The 25,489-nt window shown below is 42.8% G+C and overlaps 2 protein-coding genes across 5 annotated transcripts in view; both read left to right on the top strand.

Moving 5' to 3' along the window:
- The first annotated feature begins 66 nt into the window (after positions 1-66).
- On the top strand, positions 67-13,841 carry si:dkey-54n8.4 (coiled-coil domain-containing protein 92). Its single transcript, XM_005915894.3, has 4 exons — positions 67-663; positions 914-1,054; positions 5,384-5,431; positions 7,932-13,841. Exons 2-4 carry the CDS (start codon positions 922-924, stop codon positions 8,672-8,674), a joined length of 924 nt encoding a protein of 307 aa, XP_005915956.1. The 5' UTR covers positions 67-663; positions 914-921; the 3' UTR covers positions 8,675-13,841.
- A 2,663-nt stretch (positions 13,842-16,504) lies between these two features.
- Positions 16,505-25,489, top strand: part of cluha (clustered mitochondria (cluA/CLU1) homolog a) — a 61,211-nt gene continuing 52,226 nt past the window's right edge. The window contains exons 1-4 of one of the 4 annotated variants that reach the window (XM_005915890.3): positions 16,505-16,910; positions 23,504-23,697; positions 23,843-24,014; positions 24,957-25,100. In XM_005915890.3, the coding sequence (XP_005915952.1) occupies positions 16,787-16,910; positions 23,504-23,697; positions 23,843-24,014; positions 24,957-25,100 (634 nt within the window). In that variant the 5' untranslated portion in view covers positions 16,505-16,786. The other 3 variants (XM_005915892.3, XM_042218119.1, XM_005915893.3) reach the window with 3 other exon arrangements.

Genomic DNA, 25,489 nt, shown 5'->3' with positions numbered 1-25,489 from the left:
CCCTGAAAACTATACATTTCACACCTGAGCCTCAGCTCTCGCGGCCCGGTACCAAACGACTCACGGACCGGTACCGGTCCGAGGACCGGGGGTTGGGGACCGCTGCTCCACAGAGTCGACTCGGAGCGGTGATGTGCCGCTCAGCCAATCAGCTGGCGGACTGACCCCGTCGTACGATGTTCTCGCGTGTTCTGGTCACGATGGCTTGTTTTCATCACCGTCTTCAACTCGCTGCTCATCCAGCAGCTCGATGACGCCTCAGTTGGTGGGAGCGGAGGAAAGGTGCGCACGTTAAGAAAAAAAATGGACTGCGCACTTTGCTCGTCGGTTTTCAAAGCAGCTTCATGTTCCTGCTGCTGCTGATGATCGACCCTGCAGATGTTTCAGCAGGGATTGTTTTTGGTGTCGGCGGATCGCGGTGCCATGCGTCGTTTTGCATTTTTACGCACCCATCCAGCCTCCTCCTCCTGCTCTTCCTCTGATCAAACAGCGTCACATGCTGCTGAAAAGCACTTAAACGCTCCAGATAAAATGTCTGGGTGAATGCGGCAGCCCGCAGGATTTGGACCGACGCCGGAGGCCAGCATGCCCGGACCGGAGGACGTATTTATAACGCTAGCAAATCACATTTCTTCACATTTTGGTACTTAACGTCAATTTAAGGTAAGCAGGGACACTTATATTATCTAATGAAATATAAGTCGAGGTTATCGGTCAGGCTTGATTTTTTATTTTTTTTTGGTTATCAATGCCTTATTTATAGCTCCAGCATGACCTCAATTCCGAGCGGGCACTTCCCACTGAAGACAAAGTTACGTGGAGCCGCTGGAGCTCCTAGGTTGTAATCTGAATTTCTAAGTTAGTGTCTGGCAGGAGTAAACGCAGATTCTCTCCCCTTCTCTCGTCTCTTTAGACTCAGCCATGGGCGATGAGAGGAGTTTGTCTCAGCAGATAGAGGGTGTGGAGAGGAGCATGGTGTTCCTCAGGAAGGAGCACCTCTCCATGCTCCATGGTCTTCACCTGGAGATCCTTTCCCTGCAGAAACGATGCACAGGTGAGGGGTTCTCAGCTGCTGTTGCTGCTGTTTTTGAAAGTAAAGCCCTAAAAAACTCTACCTGATCCCCTACTTCTACTGACGCTAAAAATATATTTAACCACATGGCCTTTAGAGAATCAGCAGGAGTACTTCCTGGCTTCTTTAACCTCCTAAGACCCGAACTCTTTCATGGCATGCATTTTTAAATTCTCTTTGCTATTTGGACTGATTGGGACCTGATGAATGCAAAAACAAAGAATTACCAGATTTTTTTTTTTTTTTTTTTACATGATTTTTGCTTCTGAGAAAAATGAGATCCACATATCAGGACATTTGTTTTAAATTTCGACAGTGGCAGTATAATGTCCTCGTAAGTGGATATCAGGCCCTTGTAGAGCAAGATTTAGTATTTTGGTCTAGACAACCCAAAATGTGTTGACCACATATGTGGAAGCCAGGTCCTACGAGGTTAAATCAGTTTTCCTCTTGGGTTTCTGCTATATGTTTATTTTAAATGACTTCTGTTACTTTATAGAATATAAGATGTGAGGATACACAATGTCTGAGTGTCCAAGATGTGTTTAAAAAATTTTTAAAACCCCTCCCAAAAAAAGTACAGAGTGGACACTGGAAGGTACATTTGTAATGTACATTTTAATTTTTAATCGTTTGCGGTCTTATGAGTTCATATTTAATTGAAGAATCCTTTTGGCTAATCCTCTTTAGGCATTGCTGGTGTTCTGCAGCTCTTTATTAATCAGCTAAGACCAATCTAATTGACCTTTTACCCTCAGAGAAAGGATTTACTGAGATTTTGGAAAACAGCCTTCTTTGAATGGGGTTTTAACCTCACAATAAACCATCAGACACCCTGATATTTTGATCCTGTCATTTCCCTGATTTCACTGAATTATAACATTTAATTTTTTTAAGGAGACACATCCACTGAGCTAAAGCCTGTGTGTGTGTGTGTGTGTGTGTGTGTGTGTGTGTGTGTGTGTGCGTGTGTGTGTCCTCATTGTTCTTCTAATGTGTGTCTGCAGCACCACTCAGTGCCAGACAATGCTTACATGATGATGTCATGCTACAATTCCTGTAGATTGCATCATTTCCTGTTTGGTGCCTAATGGATGGTGCCTTCTTCCATTTAATCAAGCATCCAGATGCACATGAAAACACACACACACACACACACACACACACACACACACACACAGTCTGGTATTAGCCTTCTTGTGGAGATGTTTTTGTTTATTTCTGGCTAACCATCAACCCTGTTATAATAATTCTTGCTTAAAAGCCTAAAATAGATCATCATTGGTTGGGACGTGAATCCTGTTATGTGAACAGTTTTTTGTCCCCAGTGCACAACCAGCAGCACACACGTTAGTTAATTGACAGACACAGAAATACACGTGCTTTGTAATGAGTCCATGGGTCCTATAGCTTTAGTAATCCATATGAAGAGGATTGCAGGGGGTGGAGGAGGATGGGGGAAGGGCTGGGTCCATTATTTTGTGTTTGTCCCGCACACATGTCACATCTGCTCAGTGCAGCTGCGTGTGGCAATGACACCACCAACAGAGAGAGAGCTGGCCTGCTCTTTGCCATCTCCTCCTCTTCCTTTCCTTTTGTTTCTGTGGGCTCTCCCACTGTAATGTGGGGCTCTTACAGATTGTTTATAGCAGTGGGGGGTTTTGGGTTTTTTTTTTTTGGTCCACATGGAGCTTCAGTCATATTTCTGTCAGCTGCAAGGAAACGAGGCCAAACCTGCGTAAAGACAGTACAGTGCATTTCTGCCCCCAGAAGTACGTGTACACAAATAAATCATCTTTCCTCAGCAGTTGGTGGCATCGGCCTGCTCTCCTCACTCCAGTTTGCTGTTGCCTTTAATTTCCACATTCCTCAGAGGTTTCTGTGGGATTGCACTCACTAAAAACAATACTCAGCAGCTGTTGCTGCTGAACATCTTTAAAGCTTCTCACGATGCCGTCGGGCCAGAGTGGAAAAGCTGTTAAAAGGTTTTCCATGCAAATGTCTTTTTAAGGCAAAGATCAAACAGTCGTATGTATCTGAACAAGCGAGGAAAAGGAAAGAATATTGAATATTTGCTTGTCACGGATTAGTTAGTTTTCTTTGCTGAACGTTTTTATTTGTAACTTGAGGCAGTGAAGAAGAGATAGGCTAATGCAGTTTGCAGGACTCAGAGGTGTACCCTGCCAGCTCACTAATAAAGCGTGGAAGGTTACTGCAAGGTTGGGCTGACAGTGTTGTTGTGCACGTTAGTTCTGCCTTTTTTCTTTTTTTTCACTGTTCTCAACTCCAAGAGTTTCCTAATCAGCACATAAAGGCGCTTCTCTCTTCATGAGCTACAAGCTGCATCACTGTTTGTAAATGAGGTCTTCCTGTCTGGTCTAATGCGTTTTTTGTGCATCCCAGAAACGAGTTGCATTTGTCCTTGCAGATATCTTTCCAACGTTCAAGGTTGAATCGACTAAACAAAAGCCTTGAACGCTCAGTCAGGCTGCAGGAGATAAGACTGACCTACAAAGTGTTGCACACGCTGGATATTGCAATGTGCTGAGTGACTGATTTTCATTGTGTCAGGAATAATTCTTAGAGTTATGCTTATTCTGTGCTCCCCCGCTGCTAAATGAATTTCACGGAGTTTCAAGGCTCATGGAAGCTGTGAATGAGGGTGATAACTAGAAAATAAGATGCTTTCGAAGTCACTCACATTTGGGTGCAATCACTGAGTGTGCCTTTCTGGAGCTCCCCTTTTCTTTTTCACGCCTACCTTCCTTCCTTCTTTAACTCCGCCCCCCCAACCCTCCACCCTCACACCCCCCATCTGTCTTTCTCTCTTCATGCCAGCTGCATGGGTGGGTGTGCTACAGTATGCTGACTGCAGAGGGAAGGAGAGAGGGTGTGACAGAGAAAGCAAGAGGAGAAGAGAGGCTAGGGATAACCAAGCCACATGCACATGATGGTACAGCCTGTTCTGTATACACTGCAAATTCTTCCATCAAAAAAAAAGCCTGAAGTTCACTGCTCATAATTTCTGACTTAAATAAACTCGAATATCTCAAGAGAATAAGAGTTTTTCTGGTCACGGGGGAATTAAATGAAGCACCGCTCTCTGTGTTGTGGTGTGTGCAGAAAAAGGCTGAATGTGGAGATTTTCCTGCTGCAGTCAGGCTGCTGTGGATGACCGTCGAGATGACTGACAGGACAGACACAACCAGCAGTCTGCCCCTCGGCACTCACTTATATGCAGAAATATAGTCCAAAAGTCACTGAACGACTGAATGCTTCAGTCTGACACATTATCTTAACATATCAGAAATGCTTTATTTTATCCATCTAAAAATATGCTGCATATCACACTGAGCATCTTTTAACATCACTGCCACTATTCGAGACTGTTGCTCCTGCCTGATATACCCCTAAAAAAGGTAATAATGGCTTGATCTTTTGATCAGATGCGTTTTATTGTCCAGAAAAGCTGCTGAGTTTCTAGTGCCTCTAATCTGCTTGCTTTGCTTTTATGGCTCAAGTGAAATGGACTCAAAGGCGAGCGCCTAATGTGAGACATAAAAGCCAGACAAAGCATACAGCAGACACAGATACAACAGAGAGATGCACATCTTCACTCAAGTGCTATACAAGGGGGGAAAAAGAACTATTAAAATAATGTAAAGGTACTTTTAATGATATGATTGTAAGCTGTGGCTTTAAGTTGAAATGATTCTCTCGTACAAAGCACGACAGGATGTTTAGCTTCATCGGATGTTTTATTAAATGTGGCACAGCTCACGGGGATTGCATTTTTATTTAAATATATTCTGATTACACTGAGAGTGGCTCCACAGTGTAGTGGTTTACACGTTTGTTTAAGAAGCAAAAGATCCCCGGAGGTGGCACGAAAAACTTTTGGGGTTGGATTTGCCAAATCAAACTTGCAGAGAGATAGCTGGTAAAACAAAATATACATCAGAAAAGCAGTCAAAAGCAGCTTTTTCCACCATGCTGATTTCACTCCTATATCCCAAAAATAAGGATAATAAAATAAAATGCTAATATGACAAATGTGTCCTTACAGATCCAGACTGTGGCAGTCTCTAGCACTCAGTCTTTGATGTAAAGTTTCAGATTTTGTTTCATAAATTATGCATGAGCTCGCCGAGGATGTACTGCATCGAGCATCTGTTATGTTAACCACCAGCAGCAGCAAACACAAACTGTCAGCATACAGCTTTAATAAGACTCTGATCGCCTGCGTTTAATCTCTGATTTTTTGATTTCTCTCTCTTCCCGCTGTCTTTGTGTGTCTCTTGCATTTTTCAGAGTTGACAAGCGAGTTGAAGATGAAGCCTCCGGGCAGGAGTCAAATAGGTATGTTTGAGTTCACATACGCTCCCTTCACAGGCTCTTCCTAGTTCTCCTCTCTCTGCCGTGCCTGACTGTGTTCGTGCCTCTTGGATTTTTGTCATCTTTTTTTGGCTTTGAGGACACAAAGACAGCCACATGTTTACATCTCCCCGAGCTAGTTTTCACTCACCCTCCCCATACTCAGCTTTAACCCCCAGATGACCCCTGTCTCTCTCCATGCTTCCACCCTTGCATCCTCCAGGGGACAGATCTTTGTCGGCCACCGCTGCCTCTCTCTTCAGGAGGGAGGAGTCTCTGGTAAAGCCACGTGTGTAAAAAGATGCTACAGCTTCACACGTAAGATGAAGAAACTGTCTCAGCGGCTAAAGCGTACCTCGTGAAGGTGGCTCAGTGCAGAAAGAGGCACCATTTTGTCTCAGCGAATTGGAGACAGACTCCAGGAAGAGCAGTCAAAAGGCTGTATAAATGTGCGTGTGCTTGTAAAGAGTGCGGGAGGCAGGGGGGAGGAGTTGTGCCTGGCTGCATTACTCAGCCATTAGATCCCATCTACTTTATCCAGGGCAGGTTATCCCCCCACTCACGATACATCATGCAGCACAGCCCTGTGTTCTCCTCCTCACCCCGGCAAATTGATCCATCCTCTTTTTTTTCGTCTTCTGCTCTCCTTTTTTCCTCGAGGTCCCGGTGGGGGTGTCCACTTACAGATTTTGCTGAGAGCGAGAGAGAAGGAGATGTAGGAAACAAGAGAGGAAAAGAAAGGAGAGAAGTAACAAGGGGGAGAGAGGAGGGCAATTAAGGCAAAAGGAAAGGCGGCAGAGTGCAGTCAGCTGCAGACATGGAGGCGTATGGATGGACGTAAAGTTCACATTAGGTAGTTCTATAGCAGGCGTATGAGTTTAGGTGGGGTGTGGTGATGGGCGAAAGAGAAGCCGGTCGGCCTTCAGAGGATCGATCCTGTAAGAAAAATGGAGAAAATAAAGAAATAAATGAGTAACAGAGATGAAACTCAATAAAAGGCCTGTCATGGACAGAGAAATTACATGAATGGGATACCATAAGCTGCAAGATGTTACAGTTTGGACCCCCAATTTCAAAGCTTTTGTCAGTATATGAAGCAGCTTATTAGGATTTTTCAGGTCGGTTTCCCTCTGGGCAGAAGGGTCAATGCCGGCCTCTGTGGTTATAATCCCCTGCTCCTCCTGCTCCTCCAGCAGCTTCTCCTGCTCAGTAAGCCCTGAGGTAACCGCACTGACTCAGGGCTTTTCATCCATACCTGCCTCTCATCCCTGTGGGGAATTTTACTGGAATAAAAAGAGATGAAAGCTCGTCTACAGAGGCAAAAAGGAGAAAAAGCAATGAGCAGTGTGCTGTGTTAAACACGACCTTGGCAGAGAAGGCGTTTAGTAGTAGCCTGAATGAAAGTCTGTGTCTGTGCAGTCTGTTTAAATGTGGGACTGTGTTGTGAGGACAAGCTTTGCATACTGTACAGAATATAAATGCTTATGGAGCAGCATTAGCTCTGCTTTGGTGATAAGAAGTAAAACACATGAATCAAGCTGTAGCTTCTGTTTTTCTCTGATCCACAAATTCGGCATGTGAGCATCAGTCGGCCTGCAGTGGGCAGGACATATTAAAGATATCAAATATCACAGTAACACACAGATCTTCCCATAATATGGACCGAACGGCCTCACAAAAAACGACCGTTCATTATCAAACATCAGAATGGAAACGAGGACAATATTAGTTTGATCCACTGACAAAAAAAAGTGATTGATCGAGAATTTTGATTATTTATCAGTCAGAAAATATTTATCTTTTCATTTTTTAGGTCAGGAGAAAATGTTTATATTTCTCCAGAAAAAATCATTCTGATTATTTTATCACATAAAGAAAAATGGTGGGATGCCCACCCCAGGATGGAAATGAGAGCAGGAGATTGACAGATGGATCGGTGCAGCGTCTGCAGTAATGTGGATGCTGTACCGGTCTCAGCTCAGCTCTGTCTTCATGGTGATGACGCAGCTGAGCTTCACAGCAAATCTGACGATTTACTGGTCGATCTGCGCTGTTATGGCCATCAGCTGTGGGTAGTGACCAAAATAATTAGATTGCTGATGCAAGCGGCAGAAAATGAGATTCCTCTGAAGGGTGTCTGGGCTCCTGAGGAGCTCGGTCACTTAGGAGTGGCTCAGAGTTAATGCTGCTCCCCCAGATTTAAAGGAGCTGTTTTGGCGCCTCCTAAATGAAGTATTTTGGGCATGGTAAACTGGGAGGAGGCCCTGTGGTAGGAAAAAATGGATAATGATGTTATGAGGGAGCACCTCAACAGTTGAGATGGGTGGGACATGGGAGGTCTGGGTGTCTCTACAACAGAAGATGGATTGATGGATGGTAAAACAGAGGAGAGTATGTTGCATACCAGAGAGGTTTCCATAAATGTGAAATAAACTTTATTCTGAAACTCTACATGTTCATAATTTGCATTTCTGGTCTGCATCAGAATTGCAGGAGGAAGAGGAGCTCTTGGAAGCTCGCAGTCTGGAGGTTGAAAACCGCCTGGCAGAAAAGGAGTGCGCCTTGGGAGAGCTTAGGAAGGAGCTCACTCAGAAAGGGGCTTTGGTGGGAGTTCTCAGAGCCAATCTCAAGCAAAAAGAGCGCCATTTTCTGGAGGAGCTGAAAAGCCGCAGCCACTGTTCGACCGTCCTTAACACGGAGCTGCAGAAACAAACCGAGGCTGCGGCATACCTCTCCTTCCAGCTGCACGCTGCGAGGCAGAAACTGCACCAGCAGCGGATGCAGCAGAGGCAGGGCCTGCTTTCCAGGGCCAACAACCAGGGGCTCCAGTACGGTGCTGAGTACAACTCCACAGTTTCTCCACAGATGCTTTCAGGAGCTTCGCCTTCTTCTCCTGTGGTTAAACCAAAACGTAAGAGCGCTAGGGCTTCCTCGAGAGTTGAGCGTTCCCGAGAGTGTGTGCCGACAGAGAAAGTGACGGGCCCTGCAGAGCCCACAGCCATGCCGGACCCTGCTCTCTTCCTCCACCCTCGAAGGCACAGGGCCCGCTCCAGGCACAGTGCGGCACAAAGACAGCCTCCACTGGGCATGGAGAAGGAAGAAGAGGAGGACGATGAAGGGGCAGGGGGTGGGGAAGGGCCAGTGGAGCCCCAAGATGAAGCTGCTAGACTGGTGTCTTCAGCAGCAGCAGCAGCAGCGCCTCCTGCTGCGGAGACGCAAGCAGATTAGTAACTACTGTGACATGTGCATTTCAACCACTGTATCATCTGTCAGACTGTTAATGGTGATAACTGTTGTTCTGCACCTTGACTGAATCCACACTGAGACTGGTTTTAGCCATTTTATTATATCACACTCACTATACGCTCTTTTTTAAATATGAACTTTGAAGTAACCTTAAATAACTCGCAAAAGTCAGTAAGTGTCACTTTAGGTCAGTCTTTTAAACTAGAAGGAATTGTTTACACTGCTGTCAGATACTCTCTGCATACTGCGGGGCCTTATTTTATGGTAGCCCCCCCTTCTTGGTTTGAGTTTGACCGTGATAGCAGTCATTTAGAGTGGACTAGAAGCTGCTGTGGTAGTTGTGTTACCCAGGCAGCTGTGACCTTTAAAGGCCCTTCATAAATCACCCTAGGTGGCTGAGTGTTTGTGTGCGGCACAGCTGAATATATCTGAGGTGGTAGGCACATGAAAAAACGATTGATCCCCAGGAAATTCCTCACTTTGAATAGAAACATACATAGTTTGTTGTTGTTGTTGTTGTTGGGTTTTTTGGGTTGTTTTTTTTTACTTCTTTTTGGAAAAAATCCATAGCCATGCATCAAAGTCCCCGGTGTAATCTGAAAAACAGAAGTAATCAGTCCAGGCAACGATTTTTAAGGAAACTTGCTTTAAATAACTGCACGGTACAAATCACATTTTCACAGCAGACTTTAGATATCTCTGTCAGTTTTACCTGGCATCAAGGCCGTGTCTAAAATGAATATCACGCTCACTCAACAGGCACTAACTGCCAGAGTTACTAAAATGTTGCCCGGCACAGTAAAAAGTACTATCAGTATCCAGAAAGAGATCACAGTGACAAGATTGCCTGTGATATGTTGATATTAAATATGTAATTTTGGGAGTTCCCTTCTCAAGGTGCAAAATATAAGAAGGAGAATGTTTAAATCAAGCACGCACACTAATTTAATAATGCAATTTACTTTTAATTGTGCCGATATTTAACACAGAATAAAAGCAGGTCTTATTTTTTTTTAACTTGATGCTGAAATTGACCGTTCAAAAAGCAGCGCAACTTTTGTAAAGCACGCTATTTTGCCCTTTTTAATAAATCTGGCCCTAAACTCTTCTCTGTAACCAGCAGAATGCCTGTTTGAGAAACACTCCCTAACAGCAGCCTGGTTACGTTTGGGCAACAAAGCTACAAGGCTGGTTTGAGTCAGAGTACACCTGTTTAACAATGTCACCCACATCACAGAAAGCCTGAAGGCAAACTGTTGCCATGTGCAAAGCAGCCAATCAGTGTTTCAACTAACAACAAAGCGTTTTCCCACAGCCCACCTTCACTGTTCTGGTTAGTGACCAGATCATGATACACTTTAGAGCAGCGATTCCCCAACCCCCGGGTCACAGACCAGTACAGGTCCAAGAGTCGTTTGGTACCGGGCCGCGAGAGTCGAGGCTAACCCTAACCCGGTTTTCAGGGTTGTTATCGGTTTTTATCGTTATTTTTTTATCGTTTTATCGTTAACTCGGTTTCCCTGTGTCTTTTCCCGTGTGTTATGAATAAATCGTCTTTTTTTTTTTGGTACAGGTTTTATTTTGTTGTATTTATCCGCGACACCTTAAAGGCCGGTCTGTGAAAATATTGTCGGACATAAACCGGACACAAATCCGTGGCGCACAAAAGGTTGGGGACCGCTGTTTTAGAGTGGACCTATTATGCTTTTTTAAAATTATTTTTGTTGTAAATACAGTTCTAAACAAATTTATTAGATCACCAAAAATTCTGTTCAGAAATGCAAGTAAATTAATACAATTTGGCATCTCGACCAAAAAATATAATGTGCTTTAATATTGTTTTTATACTTTTTTTTTTCTACAGCAGCTGATTTGAAAGTAATAATTGACGACAATAATTATATTTTAGCATTAAAAATGTGCATACAGAATATTAACCATTACAGAAACATTAAAAAAAATTAGTTACAGATACTGTTCGCTTAGGGCCGCTGAGGCATAAACCTTACACTGGGCGGTGGTCTAATACATTTCTTAAGTACTGTATGTAAGGCAAAAGCTCAGTCTACTGTCTCTGCATGATGAAGGGAGGAGATATCCTTATGTGGTCCTCTCAGGCTCCACCCACCTATCGTCCAAACCTTCTGCTTATGAGAGGCAACCAATCAGAAGAAGGCTGGCTTAAAGGGTAAGGAGCTACAACAGCTTGTTTCAGTCAGTGGATGAGGGCAAGTGTAAGATGAAGAAGAATTATTTTGAACTGTGAATCGTGCAAATCTAAAGTCCTGAAAGGTACTAAAGGTCATTAGACTTTTGTTTGTCTACATCAATCTCAGCCAACAGGTTAAAAAAACATTAGAAGAAGACAAAATATTATCACTTACATTACTAAGAAAGCATCACAACTTGTCATTCATTTTTAAATAGCGGTAGAGATACAATGTGAAAATAATTAACTTAATTCCTTTAAGGTACACAATATATTTTATCAGTGCCTGTCTCTAAAGGAGGAGAGGTCAGCCACATGAAACTTCAGTCTGTATGTTTTAAGAAGTGATGGATTGGGGTGGTGTGCTGCCTTTCCTTTGCAGGGCCTGCTTTGCGTGTAAACAGGCCACATGCTGGTGATAATCAGTTCTGACTCACTGGACTGTGCACTTTACTCAGGTGTGGGTTGTGTACAGAAAACACACACGTACGACGCCTTCTTTGGCATATTTGTGTTTGAGGGTCTTGTGTTGTTTTGTTTCACTTTTTTTTTTTTTTTTTTTTTTTTTTACCTCAGGAAAAAAAATTAGATTTCTTGATGTGTCTGATGATGTGTCTTACACTGAAGAGCCGGATGATTGTTTTGATGGAATTTCCTTTCACATTTTTTTAAAAACACATTTAACAAATTCCCAAACTAGCCTTGTGAGTGCACACGGATGCAGTGGCTGTTACCCTCTGTTATCAAAACACATGCATATGGTGGCCCCTAGTGAAACAATGAGCAAACAGCATGAAGCAAGCAGGTGAAATCAACCTTTTATGCTACGGCTTGCATTAACGGCGCCCGTTTATGACTTTACCATCATATACACTGCAACTACTGCCTTATAATATATAAGAGGAGTCGTGATGTAATAAGCGTGCACGCGGACTCAAAGGAAACTACAAGTCTTTACTTAACGGATGGTTTCCTTTTATACAACTCTGGTTGGGGTTTGCATATAAGTCAGATCACAGTTTTTCTTCAATGCTTTCCTTGAGCCATAACCTAACTGAGTAACCGCAGCTTGATGCGAGTCTTCCTGTAAGACTGAATTTGATTGTAAGGATTTTCTTTCACTCCTAAGCCACCGGTTAGCGGCTTAGCATCATGTTTGTAGGACTATTATTAATAAAGCAATATATATTGTATATTTATATATTATGAGTAGGTGAGGTCAGCTGGTGTAAGGACACTTGAGGCGTGAAAAGAGTTTCTATCTTTGTAATTTTTCAGCTCACAGTGTTTTCGCTTTATTTTTTTCTGAACTGTCAGATGGATTGTTCCATTTTAAAGTTTTGTCACTGACTCTTTATGAGATGAGTTGCTACGCTAAATGTTAAGGGATTTAATGATATGTTGCATGTAACGCAGCGGTGAGTAAATCGGCATATTCTTATGCCACCTGAGAAGGTCTGGATGCAACCTGAGTGAAGTACACTTTTTCTTTCTTTTGTTTTCTTTTGTTTTGTTTTTTAGCAAAGAAATGCAAACATGACAAGGGTTTCCATTCACCTCTTAGCTGGGAAGCCAATAGCATGACCGTGTGCACTATTCTTCCTCAAGTTTTATGAGATAGTCGGTGATATAAGTGCAAAGCTGTCTTGTCCAAAACAGTTTCTCTGACAGGGAAAACTGAGCTTTAGACTGTTAGACTCCATGAGTTAATCACTGCACCTCCTATCCAGGTAGATTCAACTCTCCATCCACCTGTAATCATCAGTTTAATAGATTTCACAGCAGATGATCCATGCTTTTTCTGTAACATCAAAATACTGGCTGCTGTACGCATCTTTGCTACAGTTCTTACAACTCAGAGACTGACGACTTGTTTGTCTGCCTTGAGGGAAAACGCTAATGAGCCAAAGAGGCCCACCACTGAAATTAGCACAAAGACAAACGGTGCGACGCCTAACGAAGATGTCTTTCTTTCAACAAAATCTTCACTGCCTCAGAGCATAGCATACTATATCTCACATCATGCAAACAAACGGTAATGATCTGCACACATCCGCAGAGAACGTCTTCCATCTTTCAAAACACTCATGTGACTCTAATCCTCATATCGGTCACATGACAGCAGCATCTCTGTCAGTTTTACTCTTCCAGGTCTTTGTGGTGACTCCTGGTTGATTTTCCGACTTACAGAAGCATTTTCAGGGCACCGTGAAGCATCTCGTTTGATGTGTTATGTGGTTTCTAGCAATAATACCCAACATGCAAAACAGAGAGATGTTGCTCTGGGTTGTTATTTGCTAATGACTGATTACCGCATATACTGTGTTTGCTTCCTACAGTGATTTACTGTACCCATAACCCAAATAAATTGGAAGGTTGTCGAGTCTGCTTCTTGCTTTGTCAATAAAGTGATTAAATTATTTTGTATTCATGTATTATTATAGTTTCCTTTGATGTGGGAATGAGCATCAATGGGTCTGTTACACGGTAAAATATTACTATTAAAATATGTGATTAGTTTCTGTCTCTAAACAATGTGGTAAAACCATCAACCCGTCTCTGCTGCTTATCCTTTTCAGAATCGAATTCAGGTTGATTTCGCTGAATGCTCAGAAGTATGCAGGCTAGCCCAACTTTGCATGTGTCAGGTTATGTGTAACATATTGTCTGTGTCTGCATGGATGAGCAGGCAGTCTTCCTAGCAGAAAGCAGATACTTTGTGCACTTTATGTATGAAGAGACAGTGGCTGTGGCTCAGGAGGAAGAGTGGCTTGTCTACTAACCCGAAGGCCGATCCCTTAGCTCCCCTAGTTCAAATGTCAAAGTATCGTTGGACTTATACTGAACCCCGAGTTGACCCTGACACATCATCGGACTGTGACTGTGTGAGATTGTTAGGTTAAAAGTGTGTAACAATAAAAAAAGATTTGCTTACATGAATGTGTGTGTGAACGCAGAATGAGATTTTCAGTAAGAAACAGCTCTGAGGGCTCAAACTGACTGGAAAAACATTTACTAATGCCAGTCCATTTACCTCCTAGGCGAGGTGTTTGGAGCATGTCCTACTGGGAGGTTGTCTCAGGGCAGACCAAGACCTCGCTGGAGTGATTATATCTCTTGACTGGGTTGGGAACAACTTAATGTCACTCAATGGATGAGCTGGAAAAGGTGGCTGGGGTGAGAGGGTTCTCTGCTTAGACTGCTGTCTTTGCGACTCAAACCTGGAAAAGTAATAGAGAATGGATGGATGGATGGATGGATGGATGGATGGATGGATGGATGGATAGATAGATAGATAGATAGATAGATAGATAGATAGATGAATCTCAGTGAGCTGCTGGAAGTGAGGAGCTAGTGTGAGTGACGCAAGCTCATGTGTCTGTGTCAAACTGTTAAAGTTCAGCGAAATCTACCTGAATTCACTTCTGTTTTATTGGTGAAGCACCAACAACAGGTGCCTCAGGGCACCTTACTTTCATCAGCATTGACCTTTCAGCAGAAGAGATAAAATCCAATGAGTCCCTTTAATCCAGCACCTGAGGACAGATGGAAGATAAAAAAAACCCCATTTATTTTAACGGAAACAAACCTGGTGGAGAGCGGCTATGTGCCTCGACCAGTTGACTAAGGGTAAAGTGAAAAGAAGGGGATGTAAACAAAAGACGTATAACATTAAACACTGCGCAGGTTGGCAGAAACGTGTGGTAGGGGAGGCAGATTTACCTTCAGAGAGGTATCTGTCTGGAGAGATTAGAGGAGATGAGAAAGGTGCTCACTCCATCATGGGAGGTCCTCCAGTAGCATGGGGCTAGGGTTATCTAATCCAGTTCAAACTACAAGAGTAATTAAACGATTTTGAAGTCTAATTTAAAAAGCAGAGAAACGCCTGTCTATTCAAACCAAACTGAGCTTGTAACTGCGGTTTAATAACTGACAATTATTTGCAGAATTGTTATAATTCAGCCACATTGGAGAGTTTTCTAGCTTTAAAAACCTCCAATGCCTGTTTAAAGTTATGGCAAAGCATCTCAAACAGATCTAGCTCCAGACTTAGAGTAGGCCACTTCAAAACCTTCATCATTTTGTTTTAAGCTATTCAGACGTGTACTGGCTGGTGTGTTTCAGATCATTTTCCTGCTAGATAACCCAAGTGTGCTTCAGCTTCAGGGCACAAACTGACAGATGGACATTCTCCTTCAGGATTTAAGAGCAGAATTCATGGTTCTATTAATTATGGCAAGTCAATCAGGTCCTGAAGGAGCAAAGCTGACCTAGACCGTCAGACTACTACCACCACGTTTGACTGTTGGTATGGTGCTCTTTTTATGAAATGCTGTGTTAGTTTTACATCAGATTTAATGGACTCAAAGCTTCCAGAAAGTTCTGCTTTTGTCTCATCAGTCCACAGAGTACTTTCCCAAAAGTCATAGTGATCATCAAGATGTTTTTTTGGCAAATGCGAGATTAGCCTTTTTGTTCTTTTTGATCAGCAGGTGTTTTCTCCTTCGAACTCTCCCATGGATGCCATTTATGCCTCTTTCATATTATTGAATCATGATCTCAGCCCTTAACTGAGGTCTGCAGTTTTTAGATGTTTTTCTGGGTTCTTCTATTACCTCCTGAATCAGTTGTTGGAGCGCTGTTGGAGTAACTTTGGTAGGTTGTCCACTCCTGGGAAGGTACACCATTGTTCCACGTTTATCCATTTGTGGATAATGGCTCTCATCATCAAGTTTGCTGGAATCCCAAAGCCTTAGAAAAGGCTTTGTAATGCCTTTCCAGATTGATTGATGTCAATGACTTTGGTTCTCAGCTGTTGTTTATTTAGATCATGGGATAATATGTTTTGAGACTATTTCGAGTCTTGATTCAACAGTTCTGACAATAATGAGTACAATGACTGGCTACCGACATTGAACTTATTTTTCCACAAAACTTAATCACAGCTAATTTATAATTTTTCTTTTTTGCATCAGGGCAGGTAGGTTTGTACAGCTTTTTAATTTTAACCCTTAAAAATTAAATATTCATTTAAAAACTGCATGTTATATTTACTTAAGCTATCTTTCTCTAATATTGAACTTTGTTTGATGAAACATTTAAGTATGAAAAATATGCAAAAATAATGTAATCCACCAGTTTTACCCTCAGCATTCTAGTAGCTGCGCCTACGGTATCAATTTGAAAATCTTAGATTACATCCTTCTTGAGTCACAAGATTTTCATAAAAGTTGACGTCTGACAGGTTTACAGCAGAGAGGTCAAACAAAAATTAGGAGAGGGTGAAATATTCGTTTTACAGCACCTAATCCAAATAACTATTAAAATTGTTATTTCAGCTATTATTCTATTTTCTGACCATTTTGAGGGGATTTTGTGTGAAGGCTTTGCAAAGTACAGCCAATAAAAAATGTGGAAGAATGCCTCAAGATATAAAATGCTATGCACTTCCACATAAGAAGAAACACCGGGTCATTAATGTGATTAGGGTTTTAAATGCTCGTGTTTTCCTCTCTCCATCCATGTGTCCATGTTTTCTTTTAGTGCAAGAGAAATGAAAAACTGGTGAGTGCGCAAGAATTGTCGCGTGTGGCTTTCCGTAGCGCCACGCGGAGCAGGTGGGGAGGTGCAACGCAAAGGCAAAGAGGTCAAGAGGAGGGGAGGAGAAAACCACGTGTGATCGGCACTATGTACAGCACTGTCCTTCCTCTGTAGACTTGTTTTTGTAAGCTTGTACCCCTCGTATGTAGCCAGCTAGCTCGTGACAGCCAGAGAAGAAGCTGTAGTTTGTCTTTGTTTATTTGCGTTTCATTTACAGAGACACACAAATATTCGAGCAAAGCTGCTGGGGGATTTCTGTCACAGAGACACACTGACTGCCGACCATGGTGAGCAAGACAGATGACATCCCGGCGTCAGTGCCTAACTGCAATCCGGCAGATCCCGCGGATGGAGCCCAGGATGGTAAAGGAGCAGGAAAGGCACCTCTAAAAGAGTCCTGTGGTTGTGGTAAGTCCGCTGCAGACACCACTGCTCTCATCGTGCATGCAGAATCAACATACATACAGCATGACTGAATGTCTGCTTTACTGAAGCTGTGCAGCATGCACCAAATGTGGTGACTTTCACCTCCATGCTGCGCTGTGTGACTTAAAGGTCCTCAGACCGAGCGTAGTGCTGCTGCTTTACCCCTCCATCTCTGGAAGTTTGAAGGTTCCACCTTGCACCCACCTGCTAACCAACTGTCCGGTGTTAATGCTTTTTTTCACTCGACTGGGACCGCTGCTATATTCACAGCTGGCTCGGACTTCAACCTGACACTGCAAGCTGCTCAGGCTAACCTAAACACATTGGCCGGTAATGCTAGCATTATCTTTAGCGTGTCCCATTCAGCGTGAAGCTAGTTAGCGCCCCGGTTAGCTAGCTAGCTAACTAGCACACAGGCGCTCCTGTCGCTGTCAAAGCTGTCTCGTGCCTTAAAACCAAACGTGATCACGGGGAGCTATGGTTTTTCGAGTAAAGCACGGGGCGCCTATGTAGCGCCTGTTTGTTTAGAGCACATAAAGCAGCAGTAGCTGCCGTAGCACAAACTCGCGCTGACGCACATGTTCGGTAACTGAAGGTCACCTTCAGTGGCGCTTCACACTGCTTACACGAACACGGGGGGGTCGCGCACATGCCTTCGTTTTTACTGGGGGTGGTATGTGTATCACACAGCTTGTGTAGCAGACATGTTCGTCGGTACCGAGCTATAAAAAAAATACGCGTGAGGTGTCTGAATCGCGAGGTGGTCGGTGTTAGTCCTCTAACCGGCCCCATCTTCACCCCCCCCGTCCTGATTAGGTCGAGCGTTCCTCCTCGACCGGGAAGCGGAAGCTGGTTATAGCCGATAAGTCATGATGGTGGTGTGCGCACGGTGAGGGGGAAGGTTACTCTAATAATACGCGAGCTGGTGAGTAAAAGCTGTCAGGTGAAGGTTGTTTGGGAGCAGCGGCGGAGTGCTGTGGGTGCAGGCGGGGTTAGATTTAATGCAAGGGCTGTCACCTGGTGAAGTTTGACTCCCACAGCTCTGAAGTTCATTGCAGCCTGCCCGGACCTTGAAATGTCTCATTGCACAGTATCTGATTCCTCCAGCTGTCCGGAGTGAACCTTTGTCGGTTCGATGATGAAGAGCTGTGGTTTTGTGTGTGTGTCACTCATTATAAAATCCCACATGGAACTGCATTTCAGACGTAAACAGTGTATTAAACCATAGTTTTGAGTCATTGGGAGGGATGGGATTAGAAATGAGTTGTGGTTTTTCAGCTTGATGTTAGAGAGGCAAGAAGCTGAGATGATTTTGACATGTACGGAGGAAGAGGAATTGATGTTAAAGATTGAGCTGCCAGGCATCCTCTCGTGTAATTAAAGCTTTCCTATTTCCAGTCGTTTAGTGTTTATTGGAGCCTGGGTGTCACATGGGCTTCATGAACATAGCAGTACAGCTCCAAGCTTTCTCCCTTCTTGGGGAAGTTGTGTCAGCACATATCTACTGTTGGCAGCACGTGTTGCAGAGTAGCATCACAGCTGATGGCACATGGACTTTTAGTCCAGCTGTATTTTAAGCTTGTGATTTTCTTCTTTCCAGTATAACTGTAGCAGGTTCATATGTTTGTAGATGTTCTTGGAAAGCTATATCTGCTTCAGCCCCAGAAATCCAGCATTAACCAAGCAGTGTGACTTCACATGTCAGCACTTGAAGCACTTTTAATTTAAAATTACATTTTACATCCCAAACCACTCATGGACTAATCAAGAATCAATAGCAAATGTAATCACTGGGCAATGGTGACGAGGTTGATGCGTCTCAGTGAGTAGTTGTAACTAGACATACTAACAGCACGTGGCTGAGCAGACAGGTCGAGGTGAGGGTCACTCTGTGGCTTTAAGGAGCTTAATGCTCCTGTGGGTGGAAGAGTGCCCTTGCTAATCCCAGCAATCACTGACACCCTGCCTCGATTGCTCATCTCTCTTGGCATCTTCCACACCTCTGCTGTTTGTCTCGTTGTCTTTGTAGTTTGTGGCTCAGAGTTGAATGGATTTATTTATTTTTTGTCTCTACGGATATGTATATGTATAATTTCATTAAAAAAAAACAGACATTTATTGGAGCTATGGCAGAAATATGTCATTGTTTGCCGGAAGGATTTTGATTTCAGTGATCGTATTATGAGTTGGACTCATGGATCCTGTTTGTGACTCAAGCTGCCCCCTCTCAAGCCTGCACCACAAAAAAAAAGTCTCTAGCATCATTCAATGCTCGGGGAACAAATTACAGCAACGGAGAATCTGCTGGCAGACTTTTAGATTTCAGTCTTTGTGTGGCCGTCCACCAGAAGGATGCCACCTTGTGGTCCATCAAACTCGATTACAGAGGGGCCTTGTGTGCTAGGTGGTGTTTTCGGTGTTGACAGGCTGGTTAATGTTGCCATGGTGATGGTGTCAAGGGCTGCGGAGTGGCTAGATGGCCGCTTGGCTGGCTTTATCATTTATCAGGAGAAGTAGGCTAATGGAGTAAACAAGAGAGTGCAGTTCAGCCCTGAGTTTTAAGTTTGAATCTTTTTCAGTTTGATCTTCAGTTGTTTGTTAGTATTTGAATGTATCTAATAATTTTTTTTCTTTAAAAAAAACCAAAAAACCAAATCAAAATCCTTGATCTTCATTCCTTACCGAGGACTTGGGCGTTGTACCAGTCTGAGCATTTGCTACAGTGCTTAATGGCCACTCCTATACATGGTTTTAATCACTGCTTTTAATTATTTGACTCTGATTAGAGCGGTTTGATTGTTCCACTGAAACTTGCCTTTCAATTACTGGTCAAGTTAGCACTGTCTAATTAGATGGGATGATACTTAATGCCAAAAGAGAAATCACAGCATTTATTTTAGGTAAACAGATATGTTTAGAGGTTTATTATAAAGTAACACATCATTACACTGTAAAACTCATATTTTGTCATATATTTCTCTACAAATAGAGCACGAATTTACAGTTTAGCTGATGAAGTAATACTAAAAGAATTGGTGTCTGATTTCAGCCAGTGAATGAGACATTTTATCATACTTGTATTAAATTAAGTAGTCATTCTCAAGGATTTCTGGCAGACTTTCTGATGTACACCCTGAGTGGAAAATTGACCCACTTCATTAGGTACTTCTCCTGCATTTGGGAATCTATGCACCTCTAACCAGGTAGTGCATCTCTATTTCTACACTGAAGTAAAGCAGCATGCAACATTTCCTCTTCACTGTTTTAACATTGCTTCTCCCGCCTCCTTTTGCCTCATTACCTACTTTCTGATGAACTTTAATCCCTCTACTGTAGAGAATAGGTCTGTTTTGCAATGCTTTGTCCACTGGAAAACCTCATCATTAGTCTTATCACTTATAGTGCTTTGTACTGTTGGGTTTCTGCGATGATGAATCTGATATCTACAGACTTAATCTAGCCAATTGCACGCCAACTCCCCTCTTTGTTTCTTATGAATTAATCAAAACGAAATGATCAGAGACAGCCGTTAATGTCTGTAGATCTTCTTTTGGTTAATGAAACATTAGAAAATCTGTAAAGTGCCTCTTATCACAGTCTCTCAGCTTCAGGATCCAGAGATAACCTCTTCAAGTGACTTGTTTTGTATCACTAACCATTCATTACCTGAAGATATTTAATTAAATTTAATTTAAAATGAGGCCGCAAATCAAATTTTAAGAAGCTGGACTTAAGAAGTGCAGTATTGGCCTAATACTTTGTGTTATTTCCTTCCTATCTGGTCTGTAATATTTCAGAAGTTAGTCATCATCATGTCACTTGTGTGAGCCAAAATAGAGCTCAACTCGGAGATGAAATGTTTCTGCACAGATCCCTCATTCTTTCCGACATTGTTGGCCCGCATGCTCACTTGCCCTGAAGCAGTTATGTTTGTTATTCAGAGCGTGGCCTGTTGTTCCTCTCCCATGCGTTTCTTCCACCTCTCCCCCACTGTCTCACTGCGTTCATTCCCCACCCGGGGTCGCGGTCCAGGTCCAGCCCCTCCCCTCCCTCTGGCCCCTTCTCTCCGAGTAACCCTGACATCGCGTTACCCTTGACAGGCAGCAAGGACGCGCTGGCTGGCAGCAGTTGTAGGTCAGTGAGAGAAAACATTTGCCTGATGTCCTTGCAGTGGGCCCCTGTTCCTTTGAATTAATTTAGCTCATTTTTATTCATGTCATTTTCCTCTCACCTTAACTGTTACTCAAGAAAATAATATCCATCCGTCGTCTGTATAATGAGAGGAGCTGTCAGACTTTTCTCAGCTGGCCTATTTTACAGAGAATTTACAGAGAATAATTTTGGTGGCTCTGATTTCTATAAAAAGGTAAAGCAACTGCTGGATTATTTGTCACAGTGCTGGTATAAGCAGATATCCATGTAAGTGACCCGTAATTCCCTCTCGTGAATGGTGAAATCCTCCCTCGAGGCCTCCTGGCTGAGTTCCCTGCAGTGTTGCAACGGTGTAGGTTTCAGCAGGTCACTGCTGGAAACCAAGCGTTTTCTTTTCTAGACGAAGCTGGTTACTTATTGTCAAATTTCAGATAAATCATTAGTGACTCAAGTCAGTTATGATTGTCAGCATGGTCTTTTCAGTACTGAATCATATCTGTTATTAACCTCTGTCTCTCTTCCACAGCATGTCTTTATCCTGTCTTCCTTCTCTCACCCCAACCGGTCGCAGCAGATGGCCCCCCTTCTTCCTGTTAAAAGGGAGTTTTTCCTTCCCACTGTTGCCAAAGTGCTTGCTCATAGGGGGTCATATGATTGTTGGGATTTTCTCTGTATCTATGAAGCGCCTTGAGGCGACTTATGTTGTGGTTTGGCGCTATATAAATAAAATTGAATTGAATACTGTTGATATTTGAATAAAAAGAGAGATCTGAGTGTTGAGAAGATCCCTCACGCTAATCCTCTAGTCTTTGTCGACTTCAGGGAAGCAAAACCACAGCATTGTCATGGTATAGCTGAGCTTCGTGGCTCTGCTCAACCGTAAATAAATATTTTATAAGGATATCGGTAAGATCATCTGGGCCTGGAGGATTGCCTTCCTTATTTGTGACCTGGCTGCTTATGTGGAAGAAAAGTGAGTTAGTGTTGACATGATGGCTGAGTCACTGATGGCAGCCAAAGAGGTGCATTGTCTAAATTATGCTGTAAACAAATAAATTATAGCATAAATACAGTGTTACCCAGCAAATGGCCTCGAGGCTTTGACAGGAACGCTCCTGTATGTGGTGCAGTTTACACAATAACTACATAGTGTGGTGGTTAACGCATTCACTTGACAAGTGAAGGGTCACTGTTTTGATTCTAGCTGGAATTCGGATGCGAAGGGCCACAGTGTTGAACCCTTGTGACAAGGTAGGACCCAGCAGTAGCTTTATTATTATTATTATTATTATTATTATTATTATTATTATTATTATTGATGTGGAAGAAAGGGCAAATACACGTCTTTGTTTCATTTGAATATACTTATCCAGTTTACACAGTTTAGCATCACCAGACAGCTGTAGTACCATATGTCTGTAACTACATATAAATTCCTGTGTCATGCTGTTTGGCAAGGTGAGCTCACTTGGAGAGTGCATAACAATTGTCCCTTTGTCCTTTCAGTGTTAGCAGAATTAGCCTGTAGTGTAGTCTGTGGTGGCATTTTAGCATGTTAGCTTGATTGAGATTGTTACTGGAACAAAACAATAACCAGAAATGCTATATTCTGTTTTAGTGATTTTTTTTTTTTTCAGAAGGTTGAGTTATTAAGTCAAACTTCTTCACTTGAAATGTTGATTTATGATGGAAAATATTTTTCCCCCTTTCATTAGTGGAAACAAGACTCTAACAGTTCTGAAACCGAGACAGTGCTTCTGTCCAGCCTCCTCATGACTATTGAAAAGATTGGAACTGGTTTTTACAAGTTCCCAAACAGGAAAAACACAGTTTTCAATTACTCATAAGAAATTCAAAGGAAGAATGTGCTAATACTCAGTGTGCTTACGGCTGCATTTTGTCACCAGTTCGCCAAATGTCACTTTTTGGGTTACAACATTTATTTTACAATATTTTCTAATTAAGATCACACTTGTATTAAAGTGGAAAATTCAGAAAGCGATGATCAACTTTTTTTTTTTGTTCTTTTTTTTGTAAATGGTTTATCCAACTAACAATTGAGTTCAATTCAATTTTTTCTTTCTATAACAACAGCAGTTGCTTTGAGGACATTTATATTTTAAGGGGCATAATGCAGACACAACACCAACAATCAGGCAAAGCCCTGTGAGCAAGCACTTGGTGACAGTGGGAAAGAAAAACTCCATTTGAACAGGAAGAAACCTCCAGCAGAATCAGCCTCAGGGAGGGGCAGATGCAGGTTGAGGGTGAGAGGAGAACAACAAGTTAATAAATTGTCGTTTCTGACAAAGGGAGTTGGTTGTGTTATTTTAAATAAAGCCTTAAGTAGTTGAATATTTTATTAGTAGATATGTCTTGTGACTTAACATAAAGCTTGATCTATGCACTTTTTTTCATTAAAGGGCACAGTGCAGACACAGCCATGGTAAATGGTGACAGGGCTCATGAGCATACGGAGGAGACGGACTCAAAGCAGGATGGGAATGGCGAGGCAGACGGAGGGGAGGAGTCTAACGAACAGGAAGTGATAGTGATCCAGGACACAGGCTTCACTGTAAAGATCCAGGCTCCGGGGACAGAGCCATTTGACCTGCAGGTGAGGATAAGCTGCAGTTCTTTAAGAAAACTGCAGGACTTTCAAGTCATGTCTGTGATGATGTAGTTTGTAACGTGAACTAAATGTTGCTGCTCCTCCTCATTTCTGTGTCACTTCATTTCTTTAATTTCTTCCCCAACATCAGGTCTCCCCCCAGGAAATGGTGCAGGAAATCCACCAGGTTTTGATGGACCGTGAGGACACCTGCCACCGCACCTGCTTCTCTCTGCAGCTGGATGGAAATGTGCTGGACAACTTTGCCGAGCTCAAGTCTATCGAGGGTCTGCAGGAGGGATCGGTGCTCAAAGTGGTGGAAGGTAAGATTCTGAAGCACCAGGTCTTGTCGTGCAAAGTTTGGACGGACTTCCTGAGAGCTGTTCTCCATTTACTTAGAAGGGCACTACATTCATGGCTATCTGTTTAAGAGAGAATCATGATGACCAAGCACTTTGGTGACGGTGGAAAGGAAAAACTAACAGGAAGAAACCTGCAGGAGAACCAGGTGGAACTCAGACAGTATTGGCAGGTGCAGCCTGATCCTGATAAACCGTTTTATATACAAATCTGTTGGTTGTCATGTTGCGGCATTATACACGTGGGTCTGCTAAGGGTTCCACTTATGTAATGGAAAAGGTGTTTCTAAAATCGGAAATCGCATTCAATTCTAATCATCATATCCATCCATACATACATATTGTCACACTTGTCAGGGGTCCGGCTAAATACAAGACGTTAACATAAAGCTAGCGTTAAATGACCCAGAGTGACGCTCAGGCCAATGTTTGAGTTTTGCAGTTAACAAAAGTAGAGATGAATATGCTCCTATTAGTGTTTAAACTCAGCCTCAAAAGCCAAACTGAAGTATTCCCCGTCAGTGACGCTGTATCTGAGGAATATGTTTCAGAGTGTGTCTGTTACCTATGCTGAAGCAGTGCAAAAATAGTCGACTTGATGATAATGTACAGAACTGGCTGGCAGGAGGCTACTTGTGTGATCTTTGCAGACACAAGTGAAATTCTTCTGTGGGGTGTGTTTTGGGCTGGTATTCCTTAAGTTATTGGAAAAGACACTTGTGCTGATATGAGCGAAAATGCTCTTGTGTTAACCACTTAATTTGGGGGATAAATTGATTTGTTGCTTAAAAACCAAAAAGTTGTGAGTAATGCAAAATTTTGAGTAGCGTCTAGCACTCATAATAGTTCAGTATACATGTTGCTTAGTTGGGTTTTAAACCACGCTGTTTGTTTTGTTTCCCTCAGAGCCCTACACGGTGCGTGAAGCTCGAATCCATGTGCGTCACATCAGAGACCTGCTGAAGAGTCTGGACCCTTCTGACGCTTACAACGGAGTAGACTGCAACTCTCTCTCTTTCCTGAGCATCTTCACTGATGGAGATCTTGGAGGTATGACACTAAGGATCAACAGTTTCTTTAAAGACTGTGATTCCTGCTTACAGAGCCGGACCTTGTGTAGTTTAGTTGGACTTTCAGCACATTTGAGACAAACTCTGTTAAATTATTGATAAACCTTGTATTACACTGTTTTGAAGCGTGTGAGCGTAACAAAGAGCACGCGAGCTGAAATGCCCGTTTCTGAGATGGAACAAGAGCAGGGGAATAAAATATGGAGACAAAATGAAGTTGAGGGCAGACCAGCAAGTTGGTGCACGGGTTAAAATCACACAAGGCAAACACGTTTACCATGAATATGACCTAAAACTCTTTTCAATCCTATCACCTTGCTGGTTTTCTGTCATTCAGACAAGTTGGGTTTATTTTTCTGGGAGCCTTAA

The sequence above is a fragment of the Haplochromis burtoni genome, unplaced genomic scaffold (genome assembly GCF_018398535.1).
Source record: "Haplochromis burtoni strain Fernald_Lab_line unplaced genomic scaffold, NCSU_Asbu1 Contig_15, whole genome shotgun sequence".
NCBI lineage: Eukaryota > Metazoa > Chordata > Actinopteri > Cichliformes > Cichlidae > Haplochromis > Haplochromis burtoni.
The sequence above is the reverse complement of the archived record's forward strand: the minus strand, read 5'-3'. Positions and strand labels throughout refer to the sequence as shown.

What these genes read in the sequence shown, in the direction of transcription:
- si:dkey-54n8.4 (XM_005915894.3), top strand. Translation starts at nt 922, where the DNA reads ATGGGCGATGAGAGGAGTTTGTCTCAGCAGATAGAGGGTGTGGAGAGG. An exon ending in CCTGCAGAAACGATGCACAG is followed by an intron (nt 1,055 to 5,383) that starts GTGAGGGGTTCT and finishes TGCATTTTTCAG; the next exon opens with AGTTGACAAGCGAGTTGAAG. An exon ending in TCCGGGCAGGAGTCAAATAG is followed by an intron (nt 5,432 to 7,931) that starts GTATGTTTGAGT and finishes GGTCTGCATCAG; the next exon opens with AATTGCAGGAGGAAGAGGAG.